Source organism: Miniopterus schreibersii (genome assembly GCF_964146895.1).
Source record: "Miniopterus schreibersii genome assembly, chromosome: 19".
Taxonomy (NCBI): Eukaryota; Metazoa; Chordata; class Mammalia; order Chiroptera; family Miniopteridae; genus Miniopterus; species Miniopterus schreibersii.
In genome coordinates, this window is record NC_138119.1 from 962,715 (window position 1) to 981,075 (window position 18,361).

At 48.1% G+C, this 18,361-nt stretch overlaps 1 protein-coding gene across 16 annotated transcripts in view; it reads left to right on the forward strand.

Moving 5' to 3' along the window:
• Nucleotides 1-16,971, forward strand: part of LOC308548598 (TLC domain-containing protein 4-like) — a 46,405-nt gene extending 29,434 nt beyond the window's left edge. For 8 of the 16 annotated variants that reach the window (XM_081120312.1, XM_081120299.1, XM_081120302.1 and 5 more), the window contains 6 exons: nt 3,162-3,327; nt 6,842-6,931; nt 8,558-8,616; nt 10,593-10,687; nt 11,432-11,505; nt 15,392-16,903. In XM_081120312.1, coding sequence (XP_080976438.1) covers nt 3,173-3,327; nt 6,842-6,931; nt 8,558-8,616; nt 10,593-10,687; nt 11,432-11,505; nt 15,392-15,710 — 792 coding nt within the window. In that variant the 5' untranslated portion in view covers nt 3,162-3,172 and the 3' untranslated portion in view covers nt 15,711-16,903. Of the gene's footprint in view, nt 1-943; nt 1,025-3,161; nt 3,328-6,841; nt 6,932-8,557; nt 8,617-10,592; nt 10,688-11,431; nt 11,506-15,391 lie in introns of all 16 variants that reach the window. The other 8 variants (XM_081120306.1, XM_081120307.1, XM_081120309.1 and 5 more) reach the window with 3 other exon arrangements.
• Nucleotides 16,972-18,361: the final 1,390 nt, after the last annotated feature.

Below are 18,361 nucleotides of genomic sequence, written 5' to 3' on the forward strand. Positions count from 1 at the left end.
GCTGAGGACAGTGACCCCTCTGGACCTCACGTGCCAGCCTTGCCCCTCTGGTGCAGGACTTCCCCACAGTGCTACGATTGTTCGGCCTCGCTGAGTCCAGCTGGGCACATCCGGGGGTGGCCCTTCGCCAGCTGCCGGCAGTGGGCAGGGACGGCGGGTGTTACTCAGAGTGCTGCTGCTGGGAGGAGGCCCCTGGGGTCTGAGCTGGTTAGAGAGGGAGCAAAAGAGGGACAGGCCCACTGGACGGGACTGGCCAGGCGGCCGTGGGCTCAAGAATGTCGTATACCGAGCACACTGAAGGGAAGGCCGACCAAGGAAATACTGGAAGTGTTATTTGGAGGCAGAAAAGGGATGAGTGAGGGCCATAAAGGTCCCTGGTGTCTGAGACGAGGTGCCAGTCCAGGTGAAGGTGACACGCATTAAGGAAACCTGGGCCCTCGGCATGGCCGGGAGTCACTCTGGGTGGTGGCCGGGCGTGAGGACAGCCGTGCGCGGGGGCCGAGGTCTCTGGTGGGAGGACATGTTTGGGAGGTTGGGATGCGGTACCAGTGAGGACAGGGACAGGGCGGTCCGGGTGGACAGGTGGACTTCACACGATTTCCTGCTCTGTCCTGAGAAGCCAGCTGAGGTCAAGTGTGTGGAAGAGCCTGGGGGGAGGTGCCACCGCCCTGGGTTCGGAGGCCCTGGTGCCCACAGCTCCTGTGAGGAGGAGGGAGGGCCAGTTGTGCGGGAAGTCGGGTCAGAAGCCCCCTGCGTCCCGCCGTCCGCAGGCCACCGGCCCACGCAGGCGTGTGAGCGAGGTCTCAGACTTTCCTGCTTCTCCTGTGTGTTCCTGTGCTTAACAGTGTCCACACTCCCAAGGGCCCTAATCTCTCTGAGCCATGAGCATTGCTTGGTTTTATCAATTTTTACCTTTTTTTTTTTTTTTTTTTGCCTGACTCAGTGAACAGACCTAGGCAGTGGCTTCCTACCAGGAGCCTGGATTCCTGGGGAAATCTGTAGAAGTCCACGGCGTGGTCCTCAGGTGGGCACAGCTGGAGCGCGCAGCGGTGTGTGCTCACACCGAGCTGGGGTGATCTCATTAACTTGTGTCCGTTGGGCCTGTAATGGAAGCTGTACCTTCACTACGTGGGGCTCTTCTGTTTGAGACATTTTTTTGCAAATGGGGACTCAACACGTACCCCACAGACCAACTCCAGCGAGCTGAGAGTGTGTCTGCCGAAAACACCAAACATCCAGTAGAACAAACACTTGATAAAAACGGGCTTTTTAAGGAATGATGAATTTCTTAGTGCTGTACTTTTAAAAAATGTATTGGCAGAATGAACAATTCATAAAATGGATAACGTCTCATGATTCCAAGTGCTTTAGACCATAGCTTTTAGCAACCAGTCGTGAGAAAAATGCTCATTTCACACATTGAACTTTATCAAAAGTAAAGGAGTAGCCAGCTGGTGCCCAGCCACTGTCCGGGACCAGCAGGGAACATACAGATTCTCCCCTCGTATTTAAGGTTATTCATGTAATTCACCTAATCAGAGTTAAAGCTAGATGCTCACTCTCTTCTGGTTCCTGCCTCCGTTTTCTTCATTTATCGGCTTCCAGACCCGTTTGCTTTGATCTTAGAAAAACGTTATCCCTTTCCCGCGTCACTTAGAAAATCATAACGTGTAATTTATATACAAAACTTTTTTTTTTAAGGAAGAGCAGTGGGGAACCCAGTGATTTTTTTTTTTTTTTTAAATATATCTTTATTGATTTCAGAGAAAGGAGGGGAGAGGGAGAGAGAGAGAAACATCCATGATGAGAGTCATTGATCAGCTGCCTCCTGCACGCCCCCGACTGGGGATCGAGCCCGCAACCTGGGCCTGTGCCCTGACCGGGAATCGAACGGCGACCTCCTGGATCCTAGGTCGATGCTCAGTTGCTGAGCCATGCCGGCTGGACTGCAAAACTTATATTTTTATGTATTATTTGGTTAACATTAAACTAAAAAACCACAAATTAAAACTTTTAATTCCCCCAAAACACATTTTTAAAAAAAAGTTAAATGATCAGTAATGTTAATGGATCGCAGAGAGAATTGTAATGTCAGTATGTTTGCGGAGACCCTCCCCGGAAAAAGGAGGTGCGAGCTCGTTGCTGACGCGCCTCTGCCTGGCGGGCCCGGGGCTGATGCTTATGGTGGGTCCGGGTTGGAAGGGATGAAGTGGGGTTGAACTGGCCTCTGCTGGCTCGTTTTCTTCTCATCTGAGGGTCACCCTGTCAGAGGAGCTGTGGGAAGGCGGGGTCGCTGGGCAGAAGCAAGTGTGTTAGTCCGCTTTTATTGGTCTAAATGTTCCTAAGATTTTTAGGAGCCAAATAAAGGTCAGCTCAATGAGACAGAAACATACTTTGAAAGTGCACACATGCATACTACTAGTCTTTTCACGAACTCTGTCCTTAAAACCCAACGTTCTTTTACAAAAATTATTTTCTTTTGGAGATGAAAGGCCGTGGAAGATTTTTGGTCCAGGGATATGTGTGATTGCAAATTTTTTTTAAAAAAGTTAAAATACTAATTTAAGCAGTAACAGTGGTATGGTTATTTTCCCAGATGGTATTCTTCTTAAGATTTAGATTTTGTTTTAAACGATGTTTGTTCTGCTGTAAAATTACTTTTTAGTATGCAGTTGTTTTTGTTTTGCTGTGGCACATAATGTTAGTGCTGTTACGATTTGTGGCTTGTTTCTTAGAAATTATCTAACCAACTCTCATTTTATTAATGACTAAATTGAGGCATAGAAAAGTCAGGTGATCTGTCCTAAGTTTAATTGAAAATATTACTAAAAGAATTCTTCAGCTACAGCATTTGAAATTCCCTCTTAATGTTAAACTCTAAGACTTAGATAATTTTGAATGTCATAATGTTAAATTTGTCTCCTAAAATTTGCATCATTGGGCTCTTTGAGATAACAGGTTTCCCCAATACATATATAAGATCAATGCCAAATTGCTGGTAAAGGCTTAAAGTTCTTACACTTTCTTCATATTTCTGCATTTGCGCCAAATTAGAATAAATTACTAAAACCGCAATCCCATACGTTTAAAATTAAAAGTGTTAGTTTAGATTCATCGTGAGTGGTGGAAAGTCATTTACAGCCCCTTCTCCCTCTCCACAGGTTGGAGAGACATGGACACCAGCAGCACCCTGGTCCTCGGCACCGTGTTCTTCAGCTTGTGCACCTTCCAGCTTCTGTTCCACTTTATCAGTTACTGGTTTTCAGCAAAAGTTTCTCTGGGTTATAACAGGCTCCACTTTGAAAAGAAGGTCGAATGGAACTCAAGGTAAAGTTTGTGAAAATGTAACAGATGTTTTAAAAAGCTAGTTTTATGAAATAAAATTATTTAAAATATTTCTAAAAAGTCTTTCATTTAGCTCTGGCTGGTGTGGCTCAGTTGGTTGAGCATGGTCAGGGCACATGCTCAGGTTGCAGGTCTGATCCCAAGTTAGAGTGCGTTTGGGAAGCAACCGATGAATATTTCTCTCTCACATCGGTATCTCTCTTCTCCCTCTCCCTTCCTCTCTAATAATGTTTTTAAAAAAAAGTCATTTAGAACATCTAAGTTCAAAATGTTGACTTTAGGAATAAAAGACAGGTAGCTAGATTGCGTACAAGAAAAATTTAAAAATTTTGTACATGGAAGTATTGTAGGGAAGATGTACCCAGCTTCCCAGGGCAGTGTGGGGAGGCGGAGCCGACTCGCGGGTGGTGGCAGAGGAAACGCTATGACAACCAGCACGTGCTCCCTGGAAGTGATACCAGAGTAAATGGAGCTGGGCCGAGGGGCCTATATATAGTCTTGGCTGCTTAGCCGAGCAGGGCAGCTGACGCCAGGCAGGGAACAGGGTGTCTCCCTCTCCATGAGCTGTTTGTTACAATGCAGAGCCCTCCAGAATCTCTCCTGTTGCTACATAATTCCAAAGTGAAAACTGCCTTTTATATATTTTTAAAAACAAAAATAAGTGGGAAGTGAACAAGACATGTAAGGATATAGGAAGTTGTGTGAGTTTTAATTAGTTGCAATTTTCTTGTGGGTGCTATGGGTACACTTTTTGTAGTTATTTAGTCAAAGTTAATGCTACCTAGGAAATGAATGAATAGGTCTCTGATGTTGCCATAATCATTGTCAAACATACACAGCGAAGGCCTGTCGGCCATGCGTGCAGCAGCTCTTTTCATCCAAAAAGTGAGCTTTCTTTCTCCAGGTATGTTTGACAGATAGCAGCTGTGGTTTGTCTTAAGAACAGCACGAAGATCCTGGTCAGTTGTGGGACACAGAAGATACTAGTCGTCACTTTTTCAAACCCTTTCTAACACAAAGATAGAACAGTGGGAAAGAGAGCGCTGTGCCCGGATATATATTATCTGTGGCTGAATTTTACACTGTTTTCATTCCTGTTACACCATGGTTATGGGAGGTGAAGGCATTTGAATCTTGGAGAGCTGGTAGCTGAGAGATAGAAGCAGAGATGGAAATGCAAGGAAATGATGAAATTGAAAAGTACTTCTCGTGATTCAGCCTCATCACGGCCCTCTGTGCATCGAGTCGCCATTTGGGAAACTGAGTTCCGTTAGAACAGGGAGCCTGCGATGACAGGCGATTCAGTCCCTATTCCAGTGGCCCCTCCCTCCCTCCCTCTGCCCTTTAGTCCTGTTCCCCTCTGGAGCTGGGTTTGCATGGACTTACACTGTGAGGTGGAGAGTGCCAAGAAGGAAGAAAAACTGGCTGTTTTTTTTTTTGAGTAAAGTGCACACACATGTCTTGAACTTAGCTTCCAGTCTGGACACAGACATGTACTTCTCCCTGGCGTCAGGAGAGAGTCACTAAGGAGTGTCCAAGTCATTAGCAGACGAGGGCAGAAGGGACCTGAGAAGAGTCACACCCGAGAGATCGCAGCTCAGTTAGTTACAGTGAGGAATTGCTGTACTTCATTGTGGCTTTTTCTGAAAACACACTTAGAGCTCCTATTTCTGTCACGATTACACCCACTTGCTTTCCTGCTGTATAGAAATTCCTCTCGTATTTCCTGCTCCTGATTTTAAATCCGCTTCTCCAAACTGAGCTCTTTTGTCTGAGCCGTGTAATTTCTTCGGTAAGGCTCACAGTACTCGTGGTAGATTAAATCACTTCAATATTCTAAAATGGTCATTATTTCCTTAAAAGCAGAGAACTGTCTTTTTAAAAGCACAATCCTTTCTTTTCAACCCTCTTTGGGGAAAAAAAATTGAAATATTTTATCTCGGGTAGTGTTTTGGTGTTTCTTTTTAGACATGAAGGAATCTTTATCTTGCTTTGCCAGGAACCTGATCTTAAAGAATTAGCTATGAAATTTTTACCAACAGCAGCTTCTGAACAGACAGACTTTGGATACAGAACAGCTTGTGCAGGCGCAGGGCATTTGCGTGTCCTGTTCTTTGTGGTGGGAGCTATTGATCCCAGTAACATCGGACTTTTCTCGGGTGTCGCCTGATTCTCCCCACTCGCCTTGCATCTTCTCAGCAGAGAAGGGAACCGAGGCCTGAGCCTCAGAACAAAAAGTTACATTTTTTCCAAAAGAAATTTTTTAACATAAGGTTACTAAACACTGAAACAGGATTGTGAGAGGTCCTGTTTTATCTTTTCATAGCATTTTCTAACTGCAACAGAAAGCTGATGGTAGGATTAGTTAGATGGAGGGTTTCATTTGACGCCAAGGATCTTAACAGTTGTTCCCTGCCGTGTTTAAACAGGATACACGGGTGCTTGGCCTGAAAACCACCTCGTAAACCAGATAAACGGGGCTAATTACTCACACCCCACAGTGACCCTTCGGTGTTTGTTACAGAGGGCTCCTCGACACCGTCTTTGAATTGGTAGGCATCCTGGAGCATTGAGAATATGATCGGATTTAACGTGACACATCGATCTGGGACCATGTTATCTATTAGATCAAGTGTATTGATTTTTCAAGTTACAGTACTATTTTCTAATATCAAGATTTATATTGGTTGATAGTTTCACTTTGAAAGATTTTGGGTCCTGTAGAGAGAAGTTCACTGCACACCATTAACTTCTAAAGAGAAGACTCTGCTCCTTTCATTCTTTAGTGACGAGTAAAACAGTATTTGTTTCTTATGAGCATCTCTTAGAGCTTGGGTACTGGTTGAGTCACTCAATTATTAGCAAGACAGGCTCATAGAAACTGATGTTTTTCCTCTAAATCTTATTTCTCCCATCAAAGAAAGCCTGGGTCTTGTGCGTGTTTTGTTTTCAGTTGGGCATTTCTTTCTAACACAGACTTTCTGTGTAAGTTCTGGTGCTTGGTTCTTCTGTTTAGAAGTGCTTTCGTATTAACGGCAGCTCTCTCACAGGCATATTACAAGATCGAGTGCAGGAATGCCCATGAATATGCGTTTCATGGGCCATTCAGATTCGGATTTAGGATCTGGGGTTGGTTGAGGCCAGTAGGTTTGGAGGCATTCCAGTATCGGAGCAGGAAGGAGTCCAAATCCCACAGCGACGCAGGGCGGGCGGGCTCACCTGTCGCCACCTGTCTGCACAGAACCGTCCACTGCCTCATCAGATCTGCTTCTGCTCTAGTGCTTTTAACCGATAGGGGATTCAGCAAGTTTCCTGCAGGAAACTGTAGACCTTATTAATTCCAGTTTCATATTCTACAAGCTCTCAGATGGGCTCCATTCCTGTACTTAAATGTCTCAGATTTGCCTTCTCCAGAATGTTAAATGCATTGCCAGAATTAAAGTTTACTGCAGAGAATCTGAGACCTTCATGTGCATTTCATTTCATTTCATTTCAGGGTGGTCTCCACCTGCCACTCCCTGGTGGTTGGGGTGTTAGGCCTGTACGTTTTCTTGCTCGATGAGGCTACCATCGCGGACCCACTGTGGTAAGCGTTTCTTTCCAGCACAGCCAGTGTGCTTTACGCTCAGGTATTAATCATTAGCCAGGACCCCCCTCACTTGGCTTCGACACAGAGCACGTTGATGGAGTGTGGTTTATTAAAATTCTTGTGTTCAGTCTGATTTAGCAAGTGCATTACAGTGACTCATTTTAGATTTGAACACAAACACTGAGTGTTACTTTGCCTCAGCATCACCTTTGTTATCCAAAAACGGGAGACTGTGATGCGAACTTTTATACGGTGCCAGCGGGTTAAAACTAAGTTATTGGAACCACTGTTCTGAGCAACAGTGAATTATTATTGAGGTAGAACAGTCCTCAAATTTATGTGTGACCCATCGTTTGATATCAAAGATGTAAAAGTTAGAACTAACGACATACACGTGGGAGGGAGTTAGTTCCACGAGAGAGGGTTTGAAGCACCGGTAATAACTATGCTCAGAACTGATGGGATAATTTGTAAGGTGGTTCTTCCTGAAAAATAGAAATGTCATTCCAGGAGCAGAAATTTCACAGGCTGCACTTCCTGGCATTTACGAGAAGACTGACTTAGTTCAGCCTAGTCTGAGAGGTTAGGTGTGTGCCAAGAAAGCACCAGGTAGGGCTCCGGCAGCAGAGGCCGGTCTTGCGACCACCTCTGTCTGGTTTTTATTCGTCTGTACGAAGTGACACCCATCAGAGTTATACCACTATTAATGTTTCACTGGGAAGGTATTTTTTTAAGTGAGTCCATTTAGTGAATTTAGTTCCTTAACCGGGTTTTTATCTAATCTACCTAAACAGTGTCTAGCTTTTTTTTCCTTTTCATATTTTTATTTTACAAATGTGATTGTCCACAGAACCAGTCCTTTTGGGAAGTGAATTTTATAACAAAGATCTGCTTCACTGGCCAATTTTTACCCTTATGAAGCTCCCCCCGTAGTTTCGGGTACTCTCGGGTTTTCCTCTGCGCTGTCAGGCTCCAGGCAGCTCGGACGCGTGGGGAGGACACCGAGTGCCCGAGGTTTTCCACGCTGCTCTTTGTTGCGTTTTGTGTTCGTGTCACTCGTAGTTTACATTTTAAGTCAGATGGCAAAGGCCCGAGCATTTGTATTTGTTTCTTAGCATGAGGAGCGGTAACGGAACCGAGCAGGTTTCACGCAGGAGGGGCTGCGGCAGCCGTCCTGCTCCGACCAGGTCCTGACACGCGGTGTGACCGGCGGGTCCCTCCAGCCCCCAGGAGAGTGATGCTCGCGAGCCGCCTGCAGCCAGGGGCAGGCTGGACGGTTCCCTGAGGCCATTTGCGTTTCTGATTCAGAATAAGGAATAAAATTTAAAAATCAGCATCCGAATCCCACTTACCCCTTTCTCCAAAAATTCACAAGGGAACACGTTTGTAAAAACTTGTCTTTTGGTAAAACGATTTTCCTAAAACTTTTAGCTAATCAATATAAGAAATTATGATCATTGGGGTAGTTAGAGGTATTATTCTACGAATACAGAACTTTGTGCAAATGACAATTTATCATTGGAGAAGCATTTTTAATTTGTTTAAATCTCAATAGAAAAAAAGTAGCTGTCATCTGTAACCCATGTGCTAAAAAAAGGAACTTTTTTTCAAAAATATTTATAGGGGTGACTCAACGCTTGCGAAAGTGAATGTTGCTATTACTTCAGGCTACCTCATTTCTGGTATGTGATGTTTCCACTGTTCCTTTAAAATTACTCCTGGGACGATGCAGGGAATGCAGAGCCTGTGCTCTTGGTCGCTTGATTTGAGAAGTAGCTCTTAGGACCCACAGAGGGGAAAACGTTTCCCCGCCAGCCCTGTGGTCCTTATGGGAGAACAGAGCTGGGGATGGGGCCTCGGTTAGGCCTGGACACAGCTCACCAGTGATGGTCCCTTTTTGGCTTAAAGAGCCTCTCGGGTGGAATGACTGAGAAGCTAATGCAGGTTAAGCCTCACAGTATCTCACCTGCGAGGGGCCCTTGAAATGTGTTCCCGTGGCCATGGTGTAGTGTTTTGGGAAAGTTTGCAAAAGGAAGCTCTTTTAGCCAGAATCAGTTAAGATCATGGCCTCGTCCCACCCCTTCCTGGGTTGGGTGGGTTGGGTGAGACCCAGTGAGACGAGGGGAAGCCAAGTCGAGCCTTTGCCACGTGAGCTGCTTCGTGGAAGCATGTTGGGCCATCTCCACTAAACGAGCGAGTAACAGCCTATGATGCGGGCGTTTGTATCGGGAACCCTGCTTTGTAGTTTTCAAATTTAATAAACTGAAAGAAAATACAAGTAAAAATAACGGGATATGAAGCAAGAGTGAGCATGAGGAGCGATGGGCTCGGAAAACTCCCTGCCACCAGGAGGTGGTCAGAAGCGAGACGGCACCGAACGTGGCCATTCACTAGGGGAGAGACGTGGAGGCTGTGGGGTTACTCGATGCCCGATTAAAAGGAGGGAGTTACGCGAGCGCAGTGAAAACCATGATGCTGTTTTGGCACAAAATTCTGTCATTGATGAGTATGAACAGAATTCATATTACTCCTCACGTGCTGGTCAGTGAGGTCGTCCATTCAGAGAAATCTCAAGTGAAGGAAACTCGATAAGGTTTCCCCAAGTAAGATACCCGTCCAGACACACGCAGGTAAGCGTTAGGAACTGGACTGAACTTCTCTAGAGCAAGCTGGATCACAAGCAGATTCTTTGTATCTTTATAGAAAATATTACAGGATCATTGTCACGTAAACTGGTGACCAGAGAGTAGACGGCCAAGGTGCGTGGGCAGGTGTATGGAGGTGGGCTTCGCCCGCGGTCAGGCGCCAACAGTGGTGTTTTCTTGATTTCCACATTTGTGGTATTTATTTTCTCTTTTAAAACTTGTAATCTGATGTCTTCTTTTTTCTTTATACGTAGTCACATCAGTTTGGTGTTAGTCATTTTTTATTTTTAAGAAAGTCCTCAGATTTTATAAGCTCCGGCCCCACAAAACCCGACTCCTCCCCTGGTTTCCATCCACGGAAGCCACGTTTCCACATCTCACTTTCATGTTTACCCACCAGGCAAAGAAAATAGTCATGTCGACATTTTCAGAAGTTTCTGTTTTGTGAAAGGAAACTCTTCTGAACCATGTGTTAAATTCAGGACCCTTTCAAAGAGAAATGGATCCCTGACCTCTTTCTCTGTGTATCTTTTCAACAGTGGCCATTCTTTGTGGCTTTTTGCTATTTTAATTGTATCCTTTGTTAGTTTTAAAATATGTGTTGTTAAATTTGTGTTACAAATGAGTTGGTCATTTTTTACCTTTGCTGTGACCATCTCATCTATTTGAATTGTTGTAGTGCCAGAAGTCAGGAATTTAAGCTTATTCTAAATGATTTTTTACTCAATAAGGGTATTTTCGCTTCCTTAACCCTGGAAGCACACATTCATCCGTGCTTGAACAGCATGCGTAGTGAACGCCACCCTGTCCAATGCCCACGTGAGGTCCTCATGCTGGCAGCCCTGGTAGAGTGGGGGACACGGTTACATGGAAGCTGGTTCTTGTGACAAGGCGGGTCCCTGGCCTGCCGAGGTGGGAGCAGAGTGCTGGGCTCAGAGCGGACAGGCCGAGCCCAGGAGGGTTAAGTGCACTTAGAAAGCTGTGTAACGTCTCGCTTACTTTCCTTCCTGCAGACTTGGTGATAATCGTTCTGTATTGGAAAGTGATTGGTGACAAATACTTTGTGATTCACCACTGCACGTCACTGTTCGCTTTCTTCCTGGTGCTGGTGAGTCCCTGGAGGCGGGTGGGGGTTGGGGTGAGGGTAAGACAGAGCACCCAGGAAACTAGAAAAATTCAAGCAGCACATCACCCCGTGATAAATCAGTAATGCAGTGGCCATTCAGGGGATGGAAAGATGACTGTGTTGACTTCTAGGGTCTGAATATGGATGTTTGTAAAAAAAAAAAATGAGTTTATAGAAATACAGGGCTTAGTAAGTATAACGTTTCCTAGGCCTGATTTTCCAGCATTAACTATGGGTAATACTTGTGTATTCTTGTAGTTTATACGCTGTTACTAATGGCTTTTTGCAGAATCCTTCAATGTGAGACAACAGCTTGAAATCTGTTGATGTTTTTTTTAGAGTAAGGAAGAGAGAGAGAGAGACATCGACTGGTTGCCTCCTGCCCCTGCCCCGACCGGGATCAAATCTGAAACCTGGGTCGGTGCCCTGCCTGGGAATCGAACCCGCCACCGCCTGGTGTGTGGGACGACAGCCCAACCAACCGAGCCACCTGGGCAGGGCCAAGGTCTGTTTACGAGTGCGCAGTGCGTACACCCGTGAACACGCGTGTACAGCTGCGGCTGTCCTGGCGCCCCGACGACACGGCTGAGCTCTCAGCAGGAGGACAGCCTGGGCCTCGGACGCGGCCTGCCTGATGCTGGTTGTGACTGTGCGCCGTGGAGCTTTTGACTGTTTCCTTAGTGTTTGGGAGCTTTGGTGACGCTGCGATTTGTGTTCCTCACCCAGAGAGACGGCGTCCTGCAGTACGTGGCGAACTTCCGCCTGCTCGCGGAGCTGTCCAGCCCCTGTGTGAACCAGCGGTAGGTTGCGGACAACAGTAATTATTCTAAACTCGTACCACTGATTTTTAGCCTGTGGGAAATTTTGTTTCCGAGACCCCAAAGCTCCTAGATGAAAGCAGGCGTGTGTGCCGGGCGCTGTCATCGCCACGTTCAGCGCCGTGAGCCCCGGACATGCGCGGCTTACATTTGCTCCACCCTGTCCTTTGGGCCCTTTAATCTGTCAGATTAGACTCCTCCCCTGCCACCTGCTGGAATCGTTTCCTGAGAGGCACCAATGACTCCAGTGACAGGGTCTCGTGGGCTCGGGGGCCTGTCCCGCCGTGTGTCTACCGGCTGCTGCCGGTCACCTCCTTACGCCCGACCCCACTGCTTCACGACACCACAGTCTCCGGGCTGTGGTCTTGTCTGACCTCTGTCTTCTGTGTGGGGGGCGGTCCCTTGAAGGCGGTGCTCCTGGTTCTGAGCCTGTGACCTTCTCCGGGCTTCTCCCTGGTCCAGCTGCTCTCAGGGTTCTAGCTCTCACCTGGTGGCTTGTTTTGGCATCATGGACTTTGCAGGAATTTTAGAATCAGATCAACTCAAGGTGAAGTTCAACCTTGGAGAAGGCATTTAGCATCTCTGCGCCCGTCTTCTCCATAGAAAGAGCGTATTGACTCTACCTGCTTCCTGGTGTTACAGTCAGGTGTTTTCTCGGCCCAGGGGCTCATCAGTTCAGCATGTCTACAGTGGACTGCCCCGGATTTCCCTCTGTGTTCTCCACATGGGGATCGTCTTCAACTGTGTCTCCCTCCCCGTATTTGGTCCGTTAGCATGTGCTACCAATCACCTCCTAATCCTTTCTGTCGGTCCCACCTCCTCTCCATGTCGGCTGTCAGCGCCTCCTCCCCTCTCGCCCAGGCCACAGTACGGCCTCAGACACTGGACCACCCAGGAAAGCAGCCCCCAGCCACATGTGACTACCTACATTTAATCAAGTGAATTAAAAACTGAGCTCCTCTAACTGGTCACATCTCATGTGCTCCATAGCCCCACGTAGCACTTTGTTGTTGTAGGAAGTTCTTTTGGATGGGGGAGGGGTGGGAGAGTGTCGAAGGTGAGTGTCCGGTAAACCAACGCTCGAGACCAAACCCCCACCTTCTTTATAAAGAAGTCTCGTTTCTTTACCACATGCAGCACCTGCTTGAGTCCTCTCTGTGGCTCCTGTTCGTAGGACAAACCGTGGGCTCTTCCTCCATCATTTCTCAAGACTCAGCTGGGGATGGTTTCCATCACATTGGAAAACCCTCTTCCCGGGCAGCGGGGGCCCCGCCCATGTGCTCAGGCCGCCGTGCCTTGGGATGGACACACTGCATTACAAAGTTCTCTCTCTTTTCTGTTTGTTTACCTCTGCATTTCAACAAATAGTGCTGCAGTGGAAGGCACTTTCTCCAAGATGAAGGTCCTGAACTCCTAGATTTCCAGAGTTAGTTTGTTAAATATAAGTATTTACACGCCTGAGAGAATCCCATTTGCCACCAAGATAAAAGCAGGGTCGGCTCCGGGCCCAGGCTCTGTGTCGAGTCCCAGCAGCAGTGCAGCATCCAGATTCCCACTGGGCTCTTTCCAGGGCTGTCACAAAGGTCCGGCTTGTTGCTCACAGCGACGCTCGTTAACATTCCCTCCACTCCTCTTGAACTTGCAGTGCCCGGGCCCCAGCTCTCCCAGGCGCCAGGGCGGCCTCTGACCCTTGCCCCCAGCTCCTCCGGCTCACAGGCCCGGCTCCGCGAGGCTTAGTTCTTTCTCCCTTCTCTCCCGTCTCTTTGTCTGTCTTCCTTTCTCTCCTGTGAGTCGGCCCTCACCTCTTTCCAAACGTGAATTAGAACAGATAAAGCCAACAAGTTAGACTGGATAATACAAAAACAATACAAAATACACAATACGCCAAAATGTTTTTATATGATTTGTAAATAGTGGAGTGAGTACCACAGCACATTAGCTCTCAGGAACCTGAATTGAAAGGTTCAGATCCCTTTAAGGGCAGATATTTCTCTGTGGGGCTAAGGGAGGCGACAGACGTAGACTCTGCTGTCCCTTCTCTGTACTTGGCTCACCAATACCTGGGATGGTGGTTACAGAGCGAGCTTTCCTCCACCTCAGCCCTGCACGTGTTGTCAGACTGCTAAGCCTTCATTTGTGGAATGAAAGAGGGTTCTCGTTTGATAAGAAGCTGTGGATTCCAGCAGAGTGAGTGGCCCCTCTGGCCTGGAGAGGGAGATGGGGACCAGCCCGTCAGGTGCTGTCTCACCTGGAGGTAGTGGGACTGGGCTGAGGCCGGGCTCTAGTCACGTGGGAAAACCGTTAGGAGATAAACTCAGTGACGGGACAGGACACCAAAGGGCATGGTCTTTGGTCTGGGCTTGTAGGTAATCACCTTTCCAGACAACCCACAGTTTGGAAAGTGTGAAGTGCTTGGAGAACAGGCTAAATATAGTGTCGAACTCTTGGCATCAGAGAGAAAGGCATCGAGGGGAGACGTGGAGAAGCCCCCAATTCTGATGGTGGCAGTGGAATGGGATGTCAGGGAAGGAGTACAAAGATTTCAGGAGGTGACCTGGACAGGGCTTGGTGACGACTGTAGGGATAGTCTAGGACGACTGCATGTTCTGACTCGGTGACAGAGCCCCTCGTGACCCCACTGAACAAGGGTGGGAGGATTGGGAGGGAAACAGGCGGTTTTCCGAGGTGGTGGTCATGGGGGGAGGGGAGGTCAGACATGGTGCAGGGCATGGATTTCAGGCATGTTGTGTTATAGGCACGTTTGAGAATTTGTGGTTAGTCAGGTGAAGAAATGTGGAAGCACAAGTAGAGCTTAAGAGAGGACTTGAAACCAGAGATCTGTGTGGGGTGCCGAGCCCCTGAGAGTGGACAAAGTGGCCTTGGCGTGGAGCACGTGGAAGGAGATGGTCCCTGCGAAGCACAGGTAGGTACGGGACAGGCAGAAGCAGCACAGACGGAGAGGGCAGAGGGAAGGCTGGGGGCCGGCAGTGCCACATGCTTTAGAAAGGCCACCTGGGACAAAGGCTCCGGTGAATCCACTGTCGTGGCTGTGGGGAAGCCACGGGTGACGGATTTCTTTTGGAGGGGAAGGCGGTCATATTGTGCGGGGCCGGGAAGGGCGGCAGGAACTTCTACAAGCAGAGGGAGATTTCTGAATTAGGAAGGACTGAGCATGTTGGTAAGGGCGGAGAAGGAATCCGACGGTGGATGGGGAACTGGATGGAGCAGGGGAAAGGGGGCACCTGAGTGACGGGGGACCCAGAGCAGGGGTGAAGAGGCAGTGAGCCTTGGAGAGGGCAAGAGACCTCTGCACTTGATGTACAGCTGAGAGTGTCTGAGGAGACGTTTTGCGGCCTTGGGCTCAGGGTTGGAGGACTGCGTGGTTACGATCCAGCACTACATCATTTATTTGGTTGCTGAAGTTGTTCCAGTTTTTGCCTTTGGGAGCTAGTTCCATTGTTTTCCCCCCCTTGGATATAACCTCACCCTTTTGTCTCTTGAGCACTTTCTTACTTCCTGGCACTAAAAAAACCCTAGATTTCTATTGCGTATTCTCTCTGTCCCAGCCGTAGAACCAGCTGCTTCTCAAGCAGTCCTGGTTCCTTTTGTGGAGAATGGTTCTAGACACCATGATCTGGGCCCGGTGTGCTCACGGCTACCGGGCATCATGGTCTGTGCCCTCCCAGCTGACAGCTGGAGTATACTAACCTGCAGGGCGTATGCACACATCTGTAACTGTTTCTACATGTGTCCTTTGCCTCTTCACATAAGTCTTAGGGGGATGTTCACTGAGTTTTTAAAACTAAAATTAAAATCATTAATCCTCAGAGATGCAGAGTAAATGTGATGTTTCTTAAATTTTCTCCAGGTGGTTCCTTGAAACTCTGAAGTATCCCAAGTTCTCCAAGGCTAACGTCGTCAACGGCATCCTCATGACCGTGGTGTTCTTTATTGTGCGCATCGCCCCCATTCCTCCTTTCTACGGCTTCCTGTACTCCACGGTGGAAACAGAGGCCTACGCCAGGCTGGGCCTGTTGATTCAGCGCTCCTGGGTATCCACGTGCTTCATCTTGGATGTGATGAACGTCATGTGGATGGTCAAAATTACAAAGGGCTGCCTCAAAGTCCTCTCTCTCATCAGACAAGAGAAAGCCAACGACAGAGTTCAGAATGGAAAACTGGACTGAACTCGGCAACCGATGATTGGTTCACCTCCTTACTACCCACATTACATCAACTGATATCAGCTCACCTGGTTACTACCCACGTTACATCGACTGATGGGGTGAATTCTTGGCATGTTCTTCTGCTTCCATATTAATTATATGTGTTAATCTAGGGTTTCAGTGTCTCTTTTTTAAAATATTTACCTGTAGCAAAGAGTAACTAAAATTTTTGTTTTTATCCCAAGATTTCTGATTTTCTTCTGCCTTATAAGCATGGATAAAAACTTAAAGGTTTAAATAAAAAGTTATAAATATAGTGGTGAATCTTTTCAGAGCTCTGTTAACCTGCATCTGCATTTTCCTCCGTGAAAAGGGGACTGTGGCCCTTCGCACAGGTGCCTTTCTGTTACCAATTTTGCTGGAAGAACGGGAGCTGCTCTCAAGCCTGTAAACAACTCTCAGCATTCTGTTGTTCTGTACTCCTTGCCTATGGCTGCGTAGGGTTTAATTTCTAAATTGCTGAAATGTTCTTTTTCTGAGGCTATTACAAGTGATGTGTTTTTCATTTAGATATGATGTCACCTATTAATGATGGAGCATTTTACTTCCTTTGGGGATATTTAATTAGTGGTCATGGAAAATATTTTCTGCATTTTTAGGTTCTTCAGACATCACTTTATTATTCCTATTTTTAGCATTTTATATTGCTCTTTTATAGTGAGGTTTAAGGCAGATCTTATAGAACTCTTCAAGAGATGAATGCCTCCTTCTAAAATGCATGTTATAGGTGACTACCAAGGCCAGTAGGAGGAATCACCAGGAAATAGCTTTAACACTCCTCTCAGCTTCCCTTGCAGTTTTTCTATGAAAAATGTTATTTCTATTTGCAAAACATGCCCAGAGTTCAGAACACAAAGTATTCTGTAATGTGTTTATCATGTTCCTAAGGTGAGTCTTGTTTTGATGAGACCAACACTACGAAAAAGTCAGTATTTGTTTTACTCAGAGTTTACACCCACACTTGCTTAGTTTGGAGGCTTTGAAATTTCCATCTTTCCTAAGGGACAGGAAAAAACCAGCTAATTTAATCCAGCTATACCGATCACCAAGATTGTTGTCTTACCTGACGATCAGTGGCTGGTGACTGCTTTGTTTGTTTTGTGAGTGTTGGCCTTGGTTCTGTTGTAGAACCATAAAGTTAGCTGTTACTGCCTTTATTTATCTTTCTCGAGTACTTGACTTTAGTAATAGTTCTTACCTAAGAAAAACAGAAATTTAATTTAACCGGTGGTGAATACTTGAATTCAAGCGAACCCAAACCAAAAGATGGTTCGCCTGCCCCTGCGCCGCAGGGCTCCCTCCGCCGGGGAGCGCGCTGCGCGGTCTGGGACCGGGATCCCAGCGGCGTCTGGGGCAGCGGGGCCTCCCTCAGCGCGGGTTCAGGATCGCGGAAACTCAGTAACCAAGTGAGAAAAGGAGCGTGGCTTGTTTCTGAAAGACTTAAAGTGATGTAAAATACAGGTACTTGTTTTTGGAGCTAATATTACATGGATAATTTGTTACTAAATTTAGTGCCTCCCACCTCCTAGGCACTTAAGCATGGGGGAGGGAAAACAGCCGTTTCTCTCGCTCTTTGGCAAGAAAACTGGCTTTTCAAAAGGAAAACGTTTATATTAGAGAACTATTTTGGAAATTAGTTCCTTTAGAAAGAAAGAAAACTTGACGTACATATTTTTGACTCTGAATACCTCTAGTCTCCGGACGCAGACCTTCCACGGCCGTCAGGGTGGCACGTGGAGCGCGCGCCCACGCAGGGTTTCCGTTCTTGCCGCGGCCCTTTCGTGCGGGCAGCGCCGCCGACCAGTCCCGCCGCTCCCCGCAGATGGGGGTTGAGACGCGAGCGTTTCCAGGGAAAGGCTGCGGTTCCCCGGTCAGCAGCTGCTGCTCCCGCCGCTTCCCGACGGCGAACCGCCTCCAGGCCCCGCACCCGCCGCGGCCGCCTCTGCAGCGCGCAGCCTGGCTGGGGGCGCGGCCTCGATCGCGTCCCACGGGCGCCGCAGCCGGGCGGCCTCGATCGCGTCCCACGGGCGCTGCACCGCAGCCGGGCGGCCTCGAGCCCCGTCCCCCGGGAGGCAGCCCGACTCCCGAGCAAGCGGAACGTTCGCGCCGCACTGTCGCCGCCATTTCGCACTCGACGCGCGTTGGGCGCCCGGATTCACTTCAAGGGCTCGGTGCCGGCCTGGCTTAACGACTGTTAAGATGGTTACAGACAATAAAAGCAGACGGGGACGCGTGGTAAGCAAGTCTTGTTTGGTAGAGAGACCTGCCAGCCTGGTCTTCGTGTGGGGTCGCCTAGAAAGTCAGGGTGCTCTCGAGACGTTGACGCTGAGGGGCAGCCCGTGGCGTGGGCACCGTGGGCGGCGCCCTCGGCTCGTTTCCCGGGGGGAGGTTGCGGCCGAGCCTTTGGCATGAGCCCCGTTTGCGTTTAAATTCAGGACGGCGTCGGCGGCGCGCTCCCGCCGTTTCTCCCTCGTGCCCGGCGGTTCTCTCCGGGACCCGCCTTCGCGGGGACCCGAGCGCTGGGCCCACCCGCGACCGCGTGCTCGGCGCAGTCGTCCCCGGAGGCCTACGGCGGAAAGCGCCGCAAGGCTCGCGCCTGTCGCCTCATCTCT